At 36.9% G+C, this 25133-nt stretch overlaps 1 protein-coding gene across 1 annotated transcript in view; it reads left to right on the top strand.

The window, feature by feature from the left end:
• The window catches only part of LOC125663602 (integrin beta-6-like), a 40351-nt gene that overhangs the window by 1164 nt on the left and 14054 nt on the right, over positions 1-25133 (top strand). Inside the window, exons 2-13 of the mRNA XM_056152992.1 lie at positions 842-930; positions 4355-4453; positions 4660-4741; positions 8333-8467; positions 11263-11359; positions 16064-16160; positions 16385-16471; positions 16819-16902; positions 17563-17640; positions 17746-17952; positions 19253-19338; positions 22852-22903. Coding sequence (XP_056008967.1) covers positions 842-930; positions 4355-4453; positions 4660-4741; positions 8333-8467; positions 11263-11359; positions 16064-16160; positions 16385-16471; positions 16819-16902; positions 17563-17640; positions 17746-17952; positions 19253-19338; positions 22852-22903 — 1193 coding nt within the window. The remainder of the gene's footprint in view (positions 1-841; positions 931-4354; positions 4454-4659; positions 4742-8332; positions 8468-11262; positions 11360-16063; positions 16161-16384; positions 16472-16818; positions 16903-17562; positions 17641-17745; positions 17953-19252; positions 19339-22851; positions 22904-25133) is intronic.

The following is a 25133-nucleotide window of genomic DNA, read 5'->3' as shown; positions in this document are numbered from 1 at the left end:
AATTAAACCAGAAAACCTACAAGATAGTGATGTGCTACATGTAACCAAAAACCGTAGTCGCCTTTATATATCGTGGTTTAACATGGTTTAGATACTTACATATATATTGTATAAATTTCAACTTTTTCATATCCGAATATTCCCTATAAAATGAAAAAGTCACATCTGACTACATTATAATAAATCATAACTAGTAATGGTGATATTGATTTTTTTTAAATTGCCAGTACAAAGTACATGCATTATATTAGCTGCAGAACTGGCAACTTTACATAACTACATCAAAGAATGAAACTATTTCAAGTTGTGAGTTTTCAGTTTAATGGAACTGTAATAAATGTATAATATATAATAGCTCTAAAACTTCATTGTTATTTCGGATTTCAAACATTTCGGTTGAGCATCACTGAAGAGACATTATTTGTCGAAATGCGCATCTGGTGCATCCAAATTGGTACCGTTCAAGTTTTACATGAAGGTGTGCTTTGACACAAGTGTTTTAAGATTTTTTTAACACTAAAATTTTGAGAATGCATCGAAATAAGACCCTGTAGATCGGAAGCTTTTTATAAGGTGTTGATCTGTAGATCTAGTATCAGTGGTACTTCCCAATATTTTCCAAAAGAAATACCTACGGCTTTACATGAGTACATGTATCTAATACCAAACAGAAAATCTTACTTAAAAAATCAAAGAATTTTTATTCTGAAAGCGTCCCACCATAAATATTTCCTTGAAAAATTAGCGAATCAATATAACATTTGAAGCTCAAAGCATTTGACGTTTGAGAATCAATTTAAGATAATTATTTACAGCATAATTCCTATAATATCGTTAATAGGCATTCCAGAAGTCAGCCTGCAGATGTGTTCGGGATCGCGCTGTGGAGAGTGTCTCGTCACCAGGGGCTGTGCTTGGTGTAAGGATCGGGTACGTTTCCCTTTTTCTATTGATTAACACAACCTCTCTCCAGTTCTATGCTTTGATTTTTCAGCTGATACAGTCTTCCGGATTTCTTTCAAATTAAACTATATTTCTTACATCAATGCCAATGAATATTTAAGTTTTTATTTCAATTTGTTGTGGTTGTCGATTCTTGATAACAATGATATCTAAATGCAGTAGAACTTTCTAGAATAGTAAATCGAATGTTAACAACCTGGCTAGTGAAAATTACAAATATGTTGGCTTGCTGTTTAATTTTGATCCTCTCGCAATTCATTGCGACATGATATAATAACAGGGCCGTTTATACATCGGTGAGTATGTAACAGTATGCGAGTGTATATATGTGTGTGTGTAACTCTGAGCTTGTAGACACTCTACAGGCCACATTTCCAGTTAGATTGATTTGATACGTCATAGGTAGCTTTGTAATCAAGAGCATTTAACGAGGGAAAACCCTATTAATTTTGAGGTCAACGTCGATACGGGACTTCATAGAAAAAGTTTGTAGATACACTACAGACCACTGGTTTTGTGTGATTGATTCGATACTTTACAGGTAACTTCGTTTTCAAGAAAGAAAGAACAATGTTGATTTTCGGGGTTAAAAGATCAAAGTTCAAGGTCACTTTTGAACGAGACTAGGACGTCATATATCGTAAACTGAAATATCAAGGTCAGATATCAAGGTCAAATTTGCCATAATGGAACTTAGGTACTGTCGGCAGCATGCCATCTGTATCATATTTCCTAGCCAGCGGACACTAGTCTACATTCAGCAAGTTTCAAAGACCCCTCGTAAATACGGTCGTCATGATGTCTGCATGAGTATTTTCACCTCCGGTAAGGGTTTTATTTTGAGTCATTCGTGAACAGCAGGTTGTTATATTGTAATATTCTGTGTACACCTCATTGAAAGGAAGATGAAAACAAGCACATTATGTAAGCACCGGACGGAAGAGAAATAAGTGTTTGAATGATATACATGTACAATGTTATCATGCTAATAACCCTATCTGCTGTAAGAAAAGAAGGTCTAGAGGTTAGAGCGTTCGACCCGCATGCGGAAGGTCGGGGATCGAATCCCAGCCGCGACAGACCTAAGTCGTTAAAACAGGTAGTGACAATTCCATCGCCAAACGCTCGGCATCAGGTGTGAATGCCATGGGTCCTCGGAGATGACCATAAAAACGGATGTCCCGTGTCAAGTAGGTGTGGCACGCTAAAGAACCCTCACTGCTCAATGGCCGTAAGTGCCGAGCAAAGGCCTAAATTTGATGCCCATCACCGGTCTTGGTGACATCTCCATATGAGTTAAAAATAATTAAGAGAGACGTTAAACAAGATAAAATCAATCAAAAATCTCTTTAAATTAAAAATACATATGTACACATATCGAATTATCAAAATTAAAAATGAAAGGACTATTTGAATATCATAGCATGCAACAGATCACAATATGTTCCTACCTTTGATCATAAATAGAAGTATACTAACATATTCTTTTTTGCATGTGATTAAAGAAAGTGCGCTAGAAACATGCCGACATACTTAAAACCGTGTAGCAGGATGTTACATGTAGTTACAAATAGATCTTGCATAGAATTGTCTGCCATGTTGTGTAATATTTGTGCCAGTGGTTTTATTTCCCATAAATGAACGAAGAATTCGGCTCAAGTCAAACTTTTTCTACATGGTCTTGTCCAATTTCAAATCGTCCGCAACCTGTCATATTATACATGAAAACGTTTTTCTTCATATCATGAACATATAAACACATGCAATCGGTTTGATACTAATGCTGTGTCTTTTAATCAATGAGAATTACTTTAAAATGACAATGAAATAAAACGATTTTACGGAATGCTATAAGATACAAATATAAAGCTAGAAATCTTTTTCAGAAATGGCGTTATATAACATTTCACACAATGTAATCTATTTGATTTTATCCCAGAAGTTCACTCTTGACTAGATCAACGATCTAGTTTGCCAATGCAACCTGTCATTGGGTCAAATGCTGTCTGTCGTATGTCATACCGATTGTTAGACGATCTCCATACGAGTGAAAACTTCTCGAGAGGGACATTTAAACCATTGACTTACGTAGAGTAATGTATCTGTATATTAGCTACAGAAATGTAGCTCTCTGAGGATCAGAGACCTACAGATTAAACCCTTAAAAAAATCTTCAAGGGGTACTGAGGACCTATTCTAACTTGGATTCCCACGGGGTACTGAAGACCTATTCTAACTTGGATTCCCACGGGGTACTGAAGACCTATTCTAACCTGGATCCCCACGGGATAATGAGAACCTATTCTAACCTGGATCCCCACGGGATAATGAGGATCAATTCTAACCTGGGTCACCACGGGATAATGTATTCTAACCTGAATCCTCATGGGGGTACTGAGGACCTATTCTAACCTGGATCCCCACGGGATAATGAGGACCTATTCTAACCTGAATCCCCATGGGGTACTGAGGACCTATTCTAACTTGGTTCCCCAAGGGGTAATGAGGACATATTCTAACCTGGATCCCCACGGGATAATGAGGACCTATTCTAACCTGGATCCCCACGGGATAATGGGGACCTATTCTAACCTGAATCCCCATGGGTACTGAGGACCTATTCTAACCTCGATCCCCACGGGATAATGAGGACCTATTCTAACCTGGATCCCCACGGGATAATGGGGACCTATTCTAACCTGAATCCCCATGGGTACTGAGGACCTATTCTAACCTCGATCCCCACGGGGTAATGAGGACCTATTCTAACCTGGATCCCCACGAGGTACTGAGGACCTATTCTAACCAGGATCCCCACGGGGTAGTGTGGACATATTCTAACTTGGATCCCTAGGGATACTGAATACCTAATCTAACCTGGATCCCCACGGGATACTAAGGACCTATTCTAACGTGGATCCCTACGGGAACATGTGCCAAGGAAATCGTTCCTCATTTCAACATTTTTTGAACAGATATTAATCATATATATATCATTAAAAAAATCATAGGGAAATGACTTTCAGACAAAGATCACTCAAGGTCATTTTGTAAAGGTCAATGTAGGGGTATATATTTATATATGGTTGTTCGTGTCGTTGGTTATTTTAGTGCTTTGTGTGTATGTGTGTGTGTATATATATATATATATATATATATATATATATATATATACACATATATATTTCAACAGTTATTAAACATTGTGCAGGTTATTCGTCATAGAAAGTAGTTCATTGGGTAGATGCAGTTCGGTCGGGGAGTATCCATCAATTTTGCTGATATTATTGTGGAAATTTTCATTCGTCTAAATTTCAAACTTTTATTGGCGAATCTTAAATCAGGAATCCAGAGTTTGTTAATACTCGTAATTGAACTATATTTTTTAAAGGATTACGGATTTGACAGATGTGCGAATATGAACAAGATAATCGATGATGGGTGCATTGATATAGTGAAGAGGAAAAATCATACCTTACAGATTATTCAGGTAATATGTACAGCATATTTGTTTTATTATGTGCCCATTTAACGAATATTTTTTTAAATACATTCACAAAAAATATCTTTACATATCGCAGCATTGGTTTTCAATACATCAGTTGTGTTTTCGAATGCATGATAGTCGAATAACACTGGTCTCAGATTAGAATACATGTAATTGTTTAATGCATTCAATGTCGCAATGTGTTTTAGGATGATGATTTTTCTGACGGAGGTCCACGGAAAGATCCGATCCAAATTAAACCACAAAGAGTGAAAATAAAACTCGTACCTAGTAGGTATACAACATACTACATGGGGAGAAATGATGCACCATACATGCGTGTATTTATCTTCAGTTTTAAAATATGCGGGTCTTAGATTTATATTACTCTTTCTTCCTTCAAGTTATTACAAATGAGGTCTTATCTGGGGGATTTGAATTACATGGAAATATTTCTTCGGTGGAATCAGCGGCGTAGTAAAATACCAGTTTTCCTAATCGAAAAGTGTAAAAGAACCGCCTTTTGCCTCGAGTAGAACAAATCACAAGAAAACGTATTTCAAAAATATGGGATTGAGACCTAAGATATAACAAAAGTAACAAAATTAGAAGCATTTCCATGCTATTTTGAACTACCTATCCCTTAGGGTTCATTTTACATACCCTATATTTAGTGTGTTTTGAAAAACAAAACAAGAGATGTTTGTAAAACATATATGCCCCCCCCCCCCCATGGTGCGAAATTGAAAAGGGTTACACACATGCATCATTTAATTGATAGTAGTATCACCAATTAAAAATATTGAGCAGATAATATTTTCCTATGTCAAAAGTGGATTGGCCATGTGACCTAAAATCAATAGGGGTCATCTACTCCTTATGCTGTACCAGTGTACCAAGTTTGATATCTGTCAAGCAAAGGGTTCTCAGGATTTTGAACGGACAGTATATTCCTATGTCCAGTTTGACCTTTTACCATTTGATTTCAAAATCAAGAGGGGTAATCTTCTCCTGAAGATGTACAAGTGGACCAAGTTTGGTGTCTGTCAAGCAACGGGTTCTTAAGATATTGAGTGGACAGTATATTCTTATGTCCAGTTTGACCCTTGACCATGTGACCTCAGAATCAATAGGGGCCAATTTCTCCTGAAGATGTACCAGTTTACCAAGTTTGATGTCAGTCAAGCAAATGATTTTCAAGATATTGAGCGAACAGTATATCCCTATGTCCAGGTTGACCATATGACATCAAAATCAATAAGGGTAATCTTCTCCTGAAGATGTACCAGTGTACCAAATTTGGTGCCTGTCAAGCAAAGGGTTCTCAAGATATATTTAGCGGACAGAATAATCCTATGTTCAGCTTGACCTTTGAACGTGTGACCTCAAAATCAATTGGAGTCATTTCTATTGAAGATGTACCAGTGTATCAAGTTTGATGTCTGTCAAGCAAAGGATTTTCAAGATATTGAACGAACAGTATATTCTTAGGACCAGTTTGATCCTTGACCTTTGACCATGTGATCTCAAAATCAATAGGGGTCATTTTCTCATGAAGATGTACTAGTGTACCAAGTTTGATGTCTGTCAACCAAAGAGTTCTCAAGATATTGAGCAGACAATATATTCGTATGTCGAGTTTGACCCTTGCCTTTTGACCATGTTACCTCAAAATCAATATAAGGTTCATCTTCTTTTGAAAATGTACATGTACCAGTGTACCAAGTTTGATGTCTGTCAAGCAAAGGGTTCTCAAGATATTGAGCGGGCAGTATATTCCTATATGCAGTTTGACCATGTGACCTCAAAGTCAATAGGGGTCATCTCAATATTGAGCAGACAATATCTTCCTACGTCAAGAGTGGATTGACCATGTGACCTAAAATCAATAGGAGTCATCTACTCCTTATGCTATACCAGTGTACCAAGTTTAATGTCTGTCAAGCAAAGGGTTCTTAATATATTGAACGGACAGTATATTTGTATGTCCAGTTTGACCCTTGGCCATGTGACCTCGGAATCAAGAGGGGTCAGTTTCTTCTAAAGATGTACCAGTGTACCAAGTTTGATGTCTGTCAAGCAAAGGATTCTCAAGATATTGAGCGGACGGTAATTCCTATGTCCAGAGTATATTGACCCTTGGCCTTTTGACCTAGAAAACCATAGGGGTCCTCATATACTCATAACTAACTCACATATGAAATATCATTACGATCAAGTGAATGGTTCTCAAGATATTGAGCGGACAACATGTGGTCTACCGACCGACCGACAGGTCCTAGGCAATATGCCCCTTCTTTGAAGGGGGCGTAATGAGGAATCATTTTCTCTATCCAATACCATTACCCCCTCCTTCATGTCATTCTTTACCTTATTACGCTGAAATGGCCAAAAGAAGTATGACCAAAACATCAGAGAAAATTTGGTTGTTGGTTGTTTGACGTCCCGGCTTACGGGCTAGAAATTGTCACTCACATTGAGACGACAACAGCTGTAGGTGAAGTACATGTACCACAAATTTAGACCCACTAGTAGGCTTAGCGCTCAGGGCCGTAGCATTGAGGGTTCTTTAACGTGCCGATGCTTGTCACTACACGCTCGAACTCACGACCTCCTGGTTATGAAGCAAATGCACTACCACTGAGCTACCGCAAGGAAATTCGGTCTATCATATCAAATTTGCAAGTGTTTTTGGTTATGCTTTCTAATTAAATGGACTTCCATTCATAAAAAAATGTGAAGTTAACGAATAGTGGTCAATCTCATAAATCGTGTAAATAATGCAAATTTGAGAGTAGGGCAAACACGGACATTTGGAAGTGCCTATAGGAGGAGTAAGCATCCCCCGTTGTCGGCCACACCTGCCGTGTGTCCTATATCTTTATCAAGTGAACGGAATAATCCGCAGTCAAAATATTATGTAATGAACGGCCTAACAATTGGTATGATACACCAGACTGCATTCGATCCAATGACTGATTGTATTTGCAAATTAAATCATTATAGAACGACCACACAACTTTCGAAATGCTGACTTAAAACGAGACTGTTGAAACCTCTGTACACATGTAAAATCAACTTATTTGACAGTAGCCTGCATCGATATAAAATTGATAGCATGTATACTGTCATCGTCGGAAACCCACGGTCGTTCGCACTTCTTTTACAAAGTTAAAAAAAATTCGAATGATCCACTATTCAGAATTATATAAAACCCGTGCTCATTGAATTTTAAAGTCCTCTCGCACGAAGGGATTGTGACTTTGAACTATGATTACCTTGACACACACAAAAACCAAGAATCGCGACACCTTATATTTTTTGGCAAATGTATAATTATATATTCTAGAGTTTTTGTAAGCAAAATATCGCATCTAAACACTTTTGATAAATACACAGGGACTAAGCCCGTTTTGGGTCCGAACTCTGTGATACCATAAATACAGAAAGGGGTCTAACTCTGACCCAGATAAAAAAAACTAACCGCTCGCTTCAAATGCCTAGAAAATCTTAAACTAGGTACGTTATGCAGATTTTGTCGCTTTCCTTGCATTGATTAATGTTTCAACTACTTGCATGCCAAATTGCAAGCCACAGGTTCTTAAAATAACAAAGATATACGTCATCATTCTCTCTATTTCACTTGTTTATTTTTACTAGGACATTTACCGGTCCAGGTCACGGAGTCGTTTCTTGCCTATGACAGCAGCGAAATTCAGACTAGTGTGGAAGATATCATACCTGTCAATTAAAATTTCACATCAATCATTATCTTCACCTTTCATCAACAGCACAGAAATAATCTTCGTATCATGTAAGAATATAAAAAAGTATATCATTAAATTTTAGAAGTATTAGTAACTAAATCTTTATGTATTTCAGACGCTGATGGGCTCGAACTCCCTATTTTCTACAGAACTGCCCGCAACTTCCCTCTCGATCTGTACTTCTTGAACGATCCCTCTTACACGATGCGATCACTGGTATCTACCCTTAACAATCTAGTCAATGATATAGGTAAGTGTGACCTTGTCCACCAAATATCAACGTCCAGTAAAGGATAAAGCATCGTCGCTAGCCACGGTTACTGAGTCCGGTAGTACCTACCCTACCTCAAACCGTGACTGCATGATCAGCGAAACCCTCGATTTTCATGAATAATTATGAAATGACACAATACTTTTTTGGACCTATCACAGTCACAATAACAGATTTCCGATTTTGTAATGGTTGCGCCCACAACTAAAACGTACAGTATTTGTTTACAATGTAAAACTTATACGTTACCAATTTTGATGCACCAGATGCGCATTTCGACAAATAATGCTCAACCGAAATGTTTGAAATCCGAAATAACAATAAACTTGCTAGAGCTATTTTTGGGGAAAACAGAGTGCCAAAAAGTGGAGTCAAATTCGTCTAAGGATAAGAGCTATGCATGAGGGAGATAATCCTTAATTTTGAAATGAATTTCTAAATTTTATCACAGCAATAAGAATACATCCGTATTTTCAAGCTAATTTTACAAGTAATAACCGACACAAAAGGCTGCGGATCCCTGTTTACAGAAGCAAGTAAAGTTTATCAGTATTTATTAAATGAAATCCGTATTACCAGCAGAGGTTACACTTGTAAATTCTGTGTTAATAAACTTAATCGTATTCTCAAACTTGATGAGAACATTTGGGTAAAGTGGATGTGTTGACATCTGAAAGACAAAGAGTTGATCGGACAATTATCTAAAGAGAGCGGCGTGGTTACACATATTATACGGTAAATTTATTACACTGGTGAAGTCAACAAGGAAGTGTCCATTAGTTACAATAGCTAAAAAGTGTCCAGTTTGTTCTCAATCAGCAATCCTCGGGTTATTCCGCTACGAGCACACAATGACCTCCGAATGATTTTCTTTCCACCAAAAATAAAAATAAAAAATGGAAGGTCACCGATTGGTTGGCTAATTATGGACCTAAATATTCATGAAGTCGAGGATTTTTTTATCATACAAACACAGCATTTGACGTAGTGTAAACGGAGACAATAGGCGTGGCTTGCGACGATGATGATATAGATAAGACTACCATTATTGTCCAGTCAATAATTAAGTATACGTTAGTATTTGCTTATTCAACTAATATTGAACGTCCAATCCATGATACAGACAAGTTTTAAGTTATCCAATGTTCTACCAGTGATATAGAAAAGTATAAATTTAGCTTACCTACCCAGACCATCCAAGTAATTATATTGCTAAGCAATAACTGATATATTTTTAACGTCCTGTCAATGATATTATAATAGATAATTATTAACCCGTCTGGTAGTAAGCTAACACTCGTTAGATTAGACAAATAACCTTAATCTTAAGAAAACTGGTGATATGCCATTGTCAACATTCTTTTTATTGTTTTTCATTTAACTTTCATATGATATAATTATATACATGTAATTTAACCCCACACAATAATATCATCGATATTCATAAGTAAAAGACATTTTCGTAAATATAAATTGAGAGAGAGAGAAAGAGAGAACACATAAAGCAAAGCAGCACATATTATGCAATCTTAGATTTCAGACAAACCTTTTAATACACTAATACAGTAATAATTTATCGTCAATATTTTGCCAGTATCTCTCAAACTCCATATACCTGCAGTTTTTCAACAACAAAAGTTATTCAACTGTAATTCTATCAATGATAATTTTTTTGGGTGCATCTATACTTAATTTACTTACACTTGAGAATTTACTGATATGCAAGGTGAAGATAACGAATAGTGATCAATCTCATAACTCCTATAAGCAATACAAAATAGATAGTTGGGCAAACACGGACCCCTGGACACACCAGAGGTGGGATCAGGTGCCTAGGAGGAGTAAGCATCCCCTGTTGACCGGTCACACCCGCCGTGAGCCCCATATCCTGATCAGGTAAACGGAGTTATCCGCAGTCAAAATCAGTGTGCCAAGAACGGCTTAACAATCGGTATGAAACACGTCAGACAGCATTTGACCCAATGCGAGGTTGTATTGACGAACTAGATCGTTATAACGACCATAGAATTTGCGAAATGCTGACTTCAATCGAGACTGTTGAAATCCCTGTACCATCAACTTGTTTGTCAGTAGCTTACCTCGATTTAAAAACTGACTATACCCAGAACAAGCTCTTGCATATCGAATCAGTTGAGATATATAAACACCATATGCAGGTGATAATGGAATATTGCTACACAAATGTGGGAAGTTGACGATGGAGAAGCTGAAATCATCCCGTTTGTCATACAGTTGAGTTGTCAGTTTGCCGTTAATGTCTACTTTCAATAAAACATCTAAGTATGAAGCAGAAGTGGACGACTCTGTGGTGTCCTTTATTTCGAGCTCACAGGGATATATCAAATCGACATATGAATGAAAGTTATTGTTAATAGACAAAACGTCATCGATATATCTAAATGTCGAATTGAAGGCCACAGCGAGAAATTTTTTCTTCTCACGTAGAAGTTTTTGAATAAACTCTGCTTCATATAAATATATTGCCTTATCATAAGAAGTATCAAATTTTCCACCTTGTGAATATTCTTATTAGCAAATATTCCGAAAAGAATTGCTTGTCTATCAAAACTAATATGCCTGTCCAGTTTTTCATAAAGCCATTCTTCAATTCTTCACACATGGACATTCTACAAATATGTGATCAATAGTTTCAAAATCCCTCTTGCAAAACGTGCAAATTGGAGAATAAACAATTCTAAGTTTATGTAAATAATAGATGCATGGAAATGTTGTCAACATTCTTTATTGACTAGCTGGAGAAATCGCCACATTAACCAACGATTTCAGATTCGGACTCGGGACGTCTATGGACAAAGTCATCATGCCCTTTACCAGAACTGATCCTCGAAGGTAAGTTGATACAAGTAGCGATAGTTTGATAAGAACTACAACAATAAATTCATTACTTGTAGAATTCTTCTTTATATTTTACGATTTGTGATCATTACGTTTTGAGACTAGTGCTTTTAAGATTATAAGCTATGTTATCATTGATGCATGTGCAATTCTTTTTCCGCATAAACATGATATATAGACAAATTCTGGTCATATGAAGAGACTTCTTGAAAGATACAACGATATTGTGCGATGCTACTTGTATTGTCACTTTTATTTATTGAACAAAGGAGGATAATAGTATCATGGACCCCATTTTTCACTTGACTGTTAAAAAAAATAGACTTCAAATTCAAACCCAATAAAAAATTGTTTCAAGATTATACCTTAGTAGAAATGTTTAATCATGGTGATAAATGTAACAACTGAGGCCACACTGTTATTTTTCAGAACAAACCCTTGTTATAGCGCAGCAGAATTTACTAACAAAAGGCAATTAAATAAATAATAAGATTTATTTATAATTAATGATTGAAAGAAAGTTGTTAAAATAGCAAAATATTAACTCACGGTAGTTGAACAATAATCCACAAACAGAATCTAAACACACAAAACTATAACTTCCAAAATCATTGTTCCCAGTATAATAATCCAGAGTGCATAAAAAATGTCCAAACAGAGCCTGTATATATAATGGGAATAAATTTTCTAGTACACTCTTGAAAGATGATGCAACCATTACGTAATCTTTCTACTGAAAATAGCAAGCTCTAGAACAATCAATGAAATAAACATCACTTTCCAGAAATAATATCATACATGTACATACATGTAGCTGCAGCTCTCTGAAAAAATAGTTTGGCGTAACAGAGAGCTACAGATCCACCCCTTATAAAAACCTTCGATTTACGGCGCACAAAAAGCTGCGCACGGTTGAGGCCTTATATCGTTGTATTCCCCTATCTTTGCTCCTCACGAAAATGTTAACAGCTGTGAAGGAGAAACTTCAAACTTACTGTGCGACTACATATGCCAGAAGTGGTGTTAATCAAATGTGGATTCTAAAAAATTCTAAAGAACTTTTAGTAAACTTCAAATCACAGAATTTTTCCCAAATCAATAGCATTAAAACCTATGACTTTTCAACACTATACACGACCATTCCTCACGATAAATTAAAGACTAGACTTTTTGACATCATAGACTGTTGCTTCTTCAACAAAAACGGAAAACGGAAATATTCATATCTAGTGATCAGTCATTCAAAAACTTACTTTGTTAAACACCACTCTGATTCCACGCACAAGTACTCTGAAGTTGAAATAAAAAATATGCTAGAGTTCCTCATTGACAATATCTTCGTGGTCTTTGGTGATCAGGTCTTCCAACAGTCTGTTGGAATTCCCATGGGCACGAATTGTGCTCCTTTGTTAGCTGACCTGTTTTTATATTCATATGAAGCAGAATTTATTCAAAAACTTCTACGTGAGAAGAAAAAATCTCTCGCTGTGACCTTCAATTCGACTTTTAGATATATCGATGAAGTTTTGTCTATTAACAATGATAGTTTTCATTCATATGTCGATTTGATATATCCCTGTGAGCTCGAAATAAAGGACACCACAGAGTCGTCCACTTCTGCTTCATACTTAGATATTTTATTGAAAGTAGACATTAACGGCAAACTGACAACTCAACTGTATGACAAACGGGATGATTTCAGCTTCTCCATCGTCAACTTCCCACATTTATGTAGCAATATTCCATTATCACCTGCATATGGTGTTTATATATCTCAACTGATTCGATATGCAAGAGCTTGTTCTGGGTATAGTCAGTTTTTAAATCGAGGTAAGCTACTGACAAACAAGTTGATGGTACAGGGATTTCAACAGTCTCGATTGAAGTCAGCATTTCGCAAATTCTATGGTCGTTATAACGATCTAGTTCGTCAATACAACCTCGCATTGGGTCAAATGCTGTCTGACGTGTTTCATACCGATTGTTAAGCCGTTCTTGGCACACTGATTTTGACTGCGGATATCTCCGTTTACCTGATCAGGATATGGGGCTCACGGCGGGTGTGACCGGTCAACAGGGGATGCTCACTCCTCCTAGGCACCTGATCCCACCTCTGGTGTGTCCAGGGGTCCGTGTTTGCCCAACTATCTATTTTGTATTGCTTGTGGGAGTTATGAGATTGATCACTGTTCGTTATCGTCACCTTGCATATATATATATATATATATATATATATATATATATGTGTGTGTGTGTGTGTGTGTGTGTGTAATTTTACATACATTTTCAATTTTTCCTTTCAAAAACATCGAGTACATGTTAATCTATGTGCCATTTTAATACCAAAATTGCAGCTGATACTCCTGTACAAACTATGTATATTTGAGTGGGAAACAAGTGTGTGTTCTATAGTTTTTGAAGGAACATATGGTTGATATTTCTCATTTTTTCAGTAAAAATGAGAAATGTCGGAATTTTCATGCAGTTTGTGAACTTGGAATATGGCAAATGTTAAAACTGATACTTATTTTTGAGATAAAACTGATTTTGTTCACTAAATATTGATCTTATATAGCTTTGTCCAAAATAAGGTAATAAAAGTTCCTTATTTCACCTGCTTCTTTCACATAGCCCCCAGAGGACCCAATAATTGAACAATGATATTATTTTACTCTCTTCGAAATCCTCTTGAGCTAATGTTATAAATATATCACAGCTTCTAAAAGATAAATTACGTTTCATTTGCATTTAAAAGAGAACTTTTCGGTGTTGTGAAAGGTGTCGTAAATGGTCGTTTGATGAAAGGTGAAGATAACGAACAGTGATCAATCTCATAACTCCTTTAAGCAATACAAAACAGAGAGTTGGGCAAACACTGGCCCCTAGATATACCAGAGGTGGGATCAGGTGCCTAGGAGTCATTTTAGACGACCCTGGAAAATTTAAACAAACAGTTTTGAAATAAGCAGAATAAGAAATATTTTTACGATGTTTTTCAGATCTAGGGTCAAACTTCATGGTCGTAAACTCATCGGCTCCTTGAAATCGGACAGAGTCTGCTTTCAGAGGTCTACCCTTAAATTTCTTACAATGGTGGAATGTAAGCGTTGAGTACATGTTTCTTCCGCTTTGATATTTTTATTTTTAGCAAACATTACTGCACCGTGGGATCTGGGTTAGAAAATGTCTTGTCGTAAGAGGCGACTAAATGGGGGCGGTCCTTCGGATGAGACCGCAAAAACTAGGGCCCCGTGTCACAATGTGCGGTACGATAAAGACCCCTCGCTGCTCAAAGGCCGTAAGCGCCGAGCATAGACCTAAACTTTGCAGCCCTTCACCGGCAATGACCATATGAGTGAAATATGCTCGAATGGGTCGTTAAACAATATACAACCAACTACAAATACACCATACATAACCCTGCCCACGTGTTTACAGTGGGCTTCCGGACTCATGTCGACAACACACTCGCACTGTGCCTCTACGATAAACCCCTTGTTGACATCCACTGAGTAACAGACACCGCATCACAACTACATCTTACACAAGTGAAAGAATCGCTTACTGACACACGATAATACATTTGTAAATCAGAAATTTTCCTCGTATAGCTTCACAAAGGCTTTATAACTTCTCGTAGTAACTCTCTGTACTTTCCCCGTGATCTGTCCAATGAAGGGTGTGTCTGGATTCGCGTCGGAATATGTATCTTTTACTACTGGGGCATTCATACAAAAATCCAGCTCCAATTGCTCCTCCTTCCCGACATTACTATTTCTGTCATAAGCTTCCCAAGACACATGAAGGGCTCGGCGTCATTTATTTATTCGAGACGTCTCACTGGAATTAGATAGATTTAAAAGAATTATAAACAAAGCTAGTTTGATCAAGATTTGGTGATGTAAATTACATACATGTCGAAATCAAAGCAAGCATGCATCAATAGAAGAACACCGCATTACATTTCAACTCATTCTTTTTTCCTTCCAGACAACTTCTTCAGCTCTTTCTTCAATTGCGAAAAATTCATTTCGCTCTAATTTTGTTTATCCATGAGTATGAATAGATATTTTAAGTCGTTTAAGAATAAATGAATGAAAAACAAATAAAATCTCTACGAGTTTGAGTGCGTTTTTAACGTAAACAGACCGGGAACAGCATCGCCACCTAGCAAAAGACAGGGAAATGTAACCCACTTCGATTCGCCTTTTCACTGTTCTCAGAACCATATTGTTCCTCTAAAAGGTGGCTCACTATACCTTGAAATGGTTTCTCAAATCAGCATTAAATGATTTATTTTTGAAAGATATGATATGTAATAAATACATATGTCAAAAAGGCAGAAAATATGCAATTTGGGATAAGAACACACACACACACACCCCTCCTGATTTTCAAGAATTTATTTCAATAAATATCAACAAAAGACCCTGGCGAATTTGAACTCGGGATTTGCGAGTCATTAACCCGACACTCTATCCACCGAGTTAGGATGATAGACTAATAAATCATTTCACATAACATTTAATTCGCCATCTTGTAGTGCCATTAAAAGATCCAGTTTTGGTGGAGTGAGCTACCTTAGGATGACATATATCATGAAGTCGGCAATAATAGAAAAAGTGGAATTTGTCGTTTTTCTTATTTTCTTACTACTTGTATATTTGATAATGTATGACATTGTACTTTCCATTGTAGTGTGGAATTTCCCTGTGGGGATGTCGCTATCTACTGTGACCAACCATACTCTTTCATTCATCGACAACCTCTCACTCGAAACATTCAAAACTTTAGGGTAAAATCAACCTTTAAATACGAAAGCATTGTTATCATATCATTGCCATTCTAAAGGTACATACTTATAATGGATATTTCTCTCATTTGTTGATAATTATATTGACCAATCAAAAACTGTATTTTATTGAGATGGAAGGAATTAGAGAACAGGTAATGTCTGACAGTTGTATATCCCCTCTAACTCCATTTCTATGGACTCTTACTTTATGTTTTCATGCACAGGCCGCTCTAAGTCGCGTGAACACAACCGCTAATACTGACATCACAGAAGGACTGTTTGACGGACTGATGCAAGTCATGGTTTGTGGTGTGAGTACCAAACCAAAATAAAGGTTTGATCAATTCTATAGATTGAACTGTCCTATTTTTAGATCCTTGACACTTATTTGTAATTTCAAGGTCAAAGTAAAACAGCCGTCAGATGATAGTGATATGTTTCCAATTCTTTTCTGTACATTTTAATTGCTGTTGTTGTAACCATTAGACATTTGGTACCTCAGCTGTCCAACGACGAGGTTATCCAACCGTGTTTGTTTTTTTTGGTATGTGCTAAACGCATACTATAGTATTAATTCATTTCGTGCTCGATTCTTTATCTCGTGTGAAATCAAATTTTGTGTTTCACTCATTTAACTTAACAAAAATGCTGCGAACAGGATCGAATAGGATGGAGGAGGAAATCTAGACGAATGGTTATCTTCGCCACTGACATCAATTTCCATCAAGCAGGCGACGGGAGGGTAGGTAGATGTCATGTTTTTGAAATATCATTAATTTACAAATTCCCAAGCTACAACGTATTTAATATGAGTTCTATATGCTCCAACAACTTGCATGAGATGTGCAACACCTTCTTTCTATGATCGATACCAAGAATGTTGCGTATCAGAATGTTTAGCTTCAAGTTTTAAGTCACCGGGGTCACTCGTGTGACCTATTGATATTGGTCTGCGTCCGGCGACGTGCGTCGTCCGTTAACAACTTCTTCCCAGAAACTACTGGGCCAATCTTGACCAAATTCGGTATGTAGCATCTGTAGGTGAAGGAGACCGGAAACTGTAAATTTCATTACCCCCTACCTTAAGAGGCCTTAATTTTGGGGTAAAAACTGTAAAATTGATGTATTTCTTTAAAAATCTTCTTTACTCCTGGGCATCTAGCAGAGAAATTGAGTATATAGTAATGACGAACAAGGAAGCTTCTACCAAAATTGTAAATTATGATCCCCGGGGTAGGCTTTCTGATCCTAGGGCAGGGCCAAACTGTGTACAAAATAAGTGATCGAGAGGGATCGATGTACTCTAAAAGACATTTATAAGAAGACCTAAAGAATCTCAATTGATTGTTTAAAAATTCATATACATGTGTTCTCGAGCTGTAAAATGTAATAATATTTTCAGTTTTCTGGAATTCTAGAACCAAATGATTGTTTGTGTCACCTAGATAGCAATGGGAAATATACAAAGGCAGAAATTCAGGTACATTAATTCTACATATTCACCAAATGACTGTAGCTTCGTGAAACCAGAATGAAAGTATTAAAATTCTGTAAAAATATAATATCTAACAAACATTTCTTTCAGGATTATCCATCTGTTGGACAAATCTTACAAAAAGCACGTGAAAACAACATAAACGTCCTGTTCGTTATAGGCGGTGAAGACAATGCTTATGTTAGAAGGGTCTATTATGACAATTTGGCTGCTTTCCTTCCTGGCGGTATAGACAAAGCCTCTGCGCTGAACACGGATGCTTCCAACATTCTCAGAATTGTTGGCGATAGTTTTAGGGTAACCAAACGAAATTTTGCAACACCAAAACGCAGTGCTGATAAACAAAATAAGCAATACAAGTTCACAGCGCTCGCCTGCGTCACTTCCTGCTAGAATCCATACACCATGTTATGCAGTAACCTCACCATATGGCATTTCTTCCACAGGGCTAGGATTTCATTTGTTCGTTTATTATTTTCTACACTTCGAATTTTTTCCCTCCAAAAGAGACGTCATCAGCTATAGGCGAAGTGCCACAACTTGAGCATGGACTCAGGGCTGTAACAGGGAGGGTTATTCATCCTGACAATATCTGTCGCGATATGGGACCTCCGTTTTAACTTATCATCACTGTTCTTCACCTAGAGCTAGTGACATCTTTCTATGTGTGAACAATTATTTAACGGGACGAAAACCATCAAAAACAACATAGGAACAAACAAAATGTCGACACATACTTGTAAAAAATTAATTCGCTATGCCACTCTAAACATGCAAATATTTTATCAGCACAGGTTGGTGTTTTTCATTCTCATAATGATATGCGATGTTGCTGTTCATTCATCTGTTTATCACATGTTGTATTCATGTATCTACATATAATATATTTACTGTTATTATTACTATGTTTATTCAGGCAAAGCATCAGATAAATTACAAATCTTAATCATAAACATTGTAAAATACATTAATAATGTCAATTAGGGATCACAAATGAATTTTTGGCACATTGCTATCATATGTACGCATTAGCACTCCAAATATTATCACAGCTATAGCCACCAACATCATTATCAAAATACATGCTTATCACTGTACCAGGTCCTATCACAGACAATATAAAGTATATACTTTAAATAAATCTTTGCCTGGGATAACCCAAGAAAGCAATTTATAAATCTTGCTTATTTCCAATGGGGTCCTAAGATGTTATAAGTTAATTATAGATTATGTATGACTAAGACAGCATAGACAAAAATAAGATTGAATATCTGAACGGGTTATTAGATACATATTTGTACATATAAATACAACCGAAAGATAAATGATCAGAGGTTCCTGAATGGTTATTGAAATGTACTAACTGATTGTCATTGAGTGATATAATAATACGTCTTGTTTTCTAGTGAAAATTGTTGCAAAGCGTAACTTATTGAGTTTTTCTTGAATCTCCAGTTTGCTATATATGAGGGGAAAACGGTTTCCGTAAGCAAAGCAAAGGAATTCCATGTACATGTATATACTATATTTAATATACTTACATTTATTTTAAAAGGTATTTCAAATTACAAAGAAAATTTCAATCTTCTTTTTTCAGCGCCTTCGCGATACTGTGAAATTAGTGACAAGCAGTCTTCCAGAGGAGCTGGTACTGACCCTGTACACCGACTGCAACACCAACGGGTCTAGTATCCAATTCATTGTGTTTCTCATCCTGTTCTCAATATTATAATGTTTCACACTGTCTGCTATATGATCTTCGAAAATCCCCGTTACTGTTTTCTGAATACCATAGTTTTATTTATCGAAGTACCTTACAAATGTTAAACTTTGGTAGTAAAGAGCGAATCGCGATTAATATTACCTTTGATTCATGCAATGGTTCAAGATATTTTCATAAAGAATCACACCAATCGGAACACCGTCTCCATTATTTTTTTACTTGCGGAAATGGCCTAGTTGTTACGATTGTTTCGGCACATGCATACTAGTTATGACGCCAAAAGTCGCATGTTAATGTACAGTCAGTTTTATAACGTCCTAATAAGACCACGTGCTAAAGTCAACGCTAACACGTTTATTAACGCGCCTTGTCGGACGCACCACCCGCTTCCAAAAGGATAGTGCTAACCAGAGGCAGTGGATATGGATGACCAGCACAGGATTATTCTTTTGTGTAGACAATAATTTGTTAGCAGTAAAATGTTCCTAAATTCCAAGGAATCTTAGCGTGCCAAAACTGAGCAATTAGTGAACGCCAACCTTTTGTGAAATAATGTAATCCGCACCGAAACATGACAGGTCTTTTTATTATTTACATCCAACCAATGTATATATTCGCCAATGCAAGTTCGATAACCCTGTAATCTTGCGTGTGTTATTATAAGATACACCATGGCACCATGGATATGTACATGTACGCGTAAATATATAACGGGAGGTCCACATGCCTTAACGGTCACCTGAGAATTATAGCTCATACAGGAAGTCTTATATTTGCTTTTAAGTCTCAATATAGAGTCCTTTGTGTACATGTTTATGATCTTTCAAAATATGCACACAATTTCTGTTTATTCACAGATGAAGCAAACATGGAAGTTTGAAACATATAAATCATTTTAACACCCCCTACCCCCCCCCCCCCCCCCATCCGACCCATGAATTTTACAACTCAAGAAGTTTTAGAGGACATTACGGACATCATATCATGTATTTAATTTGTCTCCTGTGACTGTGAAAGTAGAGAAGAATTTTTATATATATATATATGTTTTTATTATGTGGCCATATTAGCCCTGCCCAAGGGGCTGAACTTCTGACCCAGGAACCATGAATTTAATAATTTAGTAGAGAGTTTCATGAACATCATCACCATGCATTTAGTTGTTCTTTATATATATATATAGAGAGAGAGAGAGAGAGTTTATTTAATACATTTTCACTATATGGCCATATTGGCCCCGCCTTAGGGCTTGAACTCTGACCCAGGAGCCATGAATTTCACAATTTTGGTAGAGGTACCTTTGCTCATTATAACCGTGTACTCGGTTTGTGTGCTAGATGCTAGAAGGAGTAGAAAAGAAGATTTAAAGAAAATTGTATAAATTTTTACAGTTTTTACCCAAAATTCATGGCCTCTGGGGGTTGAGATCATGAAATTCACAATTTGAGTTCCCCTCCACTACAGATACTACGCACTAAATTTGGTCAAAATTGGCCAAGTAGTTTAAGAGAAGAACCTAAAGATGTTCAAATGTTAACGCACGACGGATAAAAACGGATAGCAATAGGTCACTTGAGTAACTCAGGTGACCCCCAAAAAATCAACTACAGGAGTAGTACTACATATTGATGATGAACATGTAAAAAATGAATACCATAATCCATCAAATATGTACTGGATAGCTGTCGAATAAGGGTATATAATATAAACAAGAGGTCCATGGGTCACATTACTCATCTGAGGTACCCTGGCCCATATTTAAAAATCTTCCCTACATGTTCGCATGGAAAACCTTAATCCCTATTGTGGCTCTAACCAACTCCCGGGACCATTATTTCTACTAACTTGAATCTGAAGTCCATGTATGTCAGGAAGCTTTCATATTAATGTAACCTTTTCTGGCTCATTGGTTCTTAAGAAGATTTTTAAAGATTTTCCCTGTATATTTGTATGTAAAACTTTTATCCCCAATAGTGTCCCCATCCTACCCCCGGGGACCATGGTTTTTACAAACCTGAATCTGCACTACATCAGGAAGCTTTCATGTAAATATAAACTTTTTCTGGCCCAGTGGTTCTTGAGAAGATTTAAAGATTTTCTCTATATATTTGTGTGTAAAACTTTGATCCCCTATCGTGGCCCCACCCTACTCCTGGGACCCATGATTTTAAGAAACTTGAATCTGCACTATGTCAAGAAGTTTTCACGTAAATGTAAACTTTTCTGGCTCGGTGGTTAATGCGAAGAAGATTTTTAAATATTTTCCCTATATATTTCTATATAAAACTTTGATCCTCTATTGTGGCCCCATCTTACCCCTGGGGGCCATGATTTTAATCAACTTGTATTTGCACTGTGTCTGGAAGCTGTCATGTAAATTTCAGCTCCTCTGGCCCAGCGGTTCCTGAGAAGATACTTAAATGATCCCACCCTATTTTTGCATTTTTGTGATTATCTCCCCATTGAAGGAGGAATGACCCTTCATTTGAGCAAATTTTTATTCCCTTTATCCAAGGTTGATTTGAACCAAGTTTGGTTGAAATTGGTCCATTAGTTCTGGAGAAGGTGATTTTCCTATAAATTGTATATCAGCATGTAAAACTTTGCTCCCATATTGTAGCCCCACCCTACCCTCGGGGCCATGATCTGAACAAACTTGAACCTACTTGATACCAGGAAGTTTTCATGTAAATCTCAACTCTTATGGCTCAAGGGTTTTTGAGAAGAAGACTTTTAAAAGATTTTCGCTATATGTATGTAAAAATGTGATCCCCTATTGTGGTCCCACCCTATACCCGGGGGTCATGATTTTAACAAACTTGGAATTCCTTTCACCTAGGAATGATTTGTACCAAGATTGGTTGAAATTGGTCCAGTGGTTCTGGAGAAGTCAAAAGTATGAAAAATTGACAGACGGACAGACATACGATGGACAACGGGCGATCAAAAAAGCTCACTTGAGTTTTCAGCTCAGGTGAGCTAAAAATCAATCGGATATGACCTTGAGAAAAACGGAGGTTCCTCACTGCTACGTTCCAGAGCGCTAAACATAGGTCCAAACGTTTGGCACTTCACCTACAGCTCGTTACACGGGCACTCGCTCGGCTTCATCATCCGGGTATAAGTAAAATTTGATCAGAACCTAAGTAATATTTGGTCCAGTTTTGTAGGTATCAAGCCGAAAAATATCGGAAATGTCTAATGGTGTGGTGAAGATTTGCTTTCACGCACGCACAATAATAGCGTTTTTATGCCTCTTTCCAGGGGATATAAAATGCACTAAAATAAGATAATTGTGTATGTTTACTCCATGGATACATACATGTATATGCTCAAGGTTTAAGCCCGTTTTGACCCAGAACTCCTTGTAACCATAAATAAGGATTCATGGTTACGAGGAGTTTAGAGTTAAAACAGGCTAAACCCATTTGTATTCATGTACCAGCTTCATGACTTTTTTTTTAATCTTTCAGGCGACTCAACGATTCAACAAATATTTGCACAAATCTGACATTGGATAAAACGGTGTGTATTACGACTCTTAAGGTAATTCCATATACCACGTCAATATAACGTTAGAAATGTTATTCACGAGTCGTGAACGTTATCGCACATTCAACGAACCCGACTGCTTGTTTTAACGTGATGTGTTCTGTTTTTAGAAGTGGCTGTACTCTGGGAAAGGCCGCTGAACATATTTTTCTTCGGGAATTCAGTCAATATACATCCTCGACAAAATACATGCGAATTTTGATAGAAATCTGTAGGTTTTTCAATATTAAGATGTGGTATGGGGAATTACCTTAATAGTGCTTTGTTGCTTTTTATTGCTGTGTACAATGTATATAGATTTCTCATCAGTCAATGTCCCCTCGTTAAACAAAAAGATTAACAACGACGACAACCGGGAAGAATTAAACATACAATTACTGTATTTTCAAATATACGTTAACACGAAATGAAACTGCATGCTCACTTCAGTCTTCGGATAAGACCGCTAAAACCGAGGTCCCGTGCCGCAGCGGGTGTGGCACGATGAAGAACCCTCCCTGCTCAATGGCCATAAGTGCCGAGTATAGGCCTAAATTTTGCAGTCGAGCGGGACGTAAAACAATATTGAATCAATCAGTTAACAGTGTATTACAATTTGTTGTCTTCCGTTAACAATTGAACATTATTAACTTCTTGATAACTACATGTACCATTCCAATTCGTCTAAAATTTAGTATGCAGCATCATTGGGGATCCGGGCTAGAATAGGTCTTCAGTACCCATTGCTAATTGTCGTAAGAGGCGACTAAATGGGGCGGTCCTTCGGATGAGACTGCAAAAACCGAGGTCCCGTGTCACAGCAGGTGTGGTACGATAAAGATCCCTCCCTGCTCAAAGGTCATAGATGTAAGTGTCCAGCATAGGCCTAATTTTGCAGCTCTTCACCGGCAATGGTGACGTCTCCATATGAGTGAAATATTTTCAAGAGGGACGTTAAACAATATTTATTCAATCAATCATTGGGACAACGGAGACATAAATTGTAAATTTCAGAACTCCTGGGGCCTGAGGGGCGGGACAAAAACTGCCAACATTTGACCAATTTTCTCGAACATCTTCTTTACAACCAAACATGTGGGAAATAAACTAAACTAGATGAAACCTCGTGCAAGCGCGGAAAATCACAATTAAAAATATTGCATAGAGGATAATTAGATAATGATTTTACGAATGCAATTGTAATCCGTCATGCCGAATAGTTGACCAAAGACAAAATGAATTCAAAATTTGAAACTTAGTATTGCAAATGTGTTTATAATGATAGTTTTTATCCAGTACAACAATTGGAGCAAAATTATGACTACATGTCGTTTCTTCTCGTCAAATACAATAACCCAAAACATAATGCACTATATGAATGACAAACAGAAAATCTGCTATATTGTAAAGAGTGGCCTGATTTCTTGGACATTGCCAGGTAGTGTACAACCTAATTTCGGTAAATTGTTTTAACTTTAAAGTTACCTGTATACTAAGGCGTAAATTTCCCAGAACAACCCCGGGCCATTTGAAATCTGACACTTTGGACAATTATCGACTTAGTACTTACTTTAAAGATGTGTGTCCTCACAAAACATGTTCAACCAAAATAAAAACTCTTTTGTGTTTATTCATGTGTCAGTAACTGTTAATAAATTATTACAAAAAGTCGTATAACAGTGACTCCTATAATCACGTAAAAAATTAAGAACATCGAAAATATCAGATGAATATCGTATTTAAAAATTAATCGATGTGTCAGATCGTTGGTCTCGGGGGGTCCTTCGTTGAATGAGATGTATATAAGTAATATCGTTAAAAATCTTCATGAAATGATAAATATGAGACTAATCAAAACTATTATAGGTATACGTAACACTGAACACCTACACAATCAGGGGCGGATCCAGGAATTGCGGTTGGGGGGGGGGGGGAGGGCGGCGCCACTGTATGAGGCAGGTGGTCGGGAAGCTCCTGAATTTTACACATTTTATAAGACTTGAAATATGTCTCCTATTTAAGTCATTTGTACTATTTTCCATCATTTTTAATATGGTGAAATTAGTAAAACGACGCTAATTGTAAGAGGTTTTGAAAAAAATTAAGTTCTCCCAATAAAGTAATTGAAGAAATCAAAAGATTTTGTCATTTATTTCACCAGGAGTGGAAGACATTATTGCTTCTTTTATCGTTTAGTATATTTTTCTAAACAAGATACTACGAT

The sequence above is a fragment of the Ostrea edulis genome, chromosome 1 (assembly GCF_947568905.1).
Source record: "Ostrea edulis chromosome 1, xbOstEdul1.1, whole genome shotgun sequence".
Taxonomy (NCBI): Eukaryota; Metazoa; Mollusca; class Bivalvia; order Ostreida; family Ostreidae; genus Ostrea; species Ostrea edulis.
The sequence above is the reverse complement of the archived record's forward strand: the minus strand, read 5'-3'. Positions and strand labels throughout refer to the sequence as shown.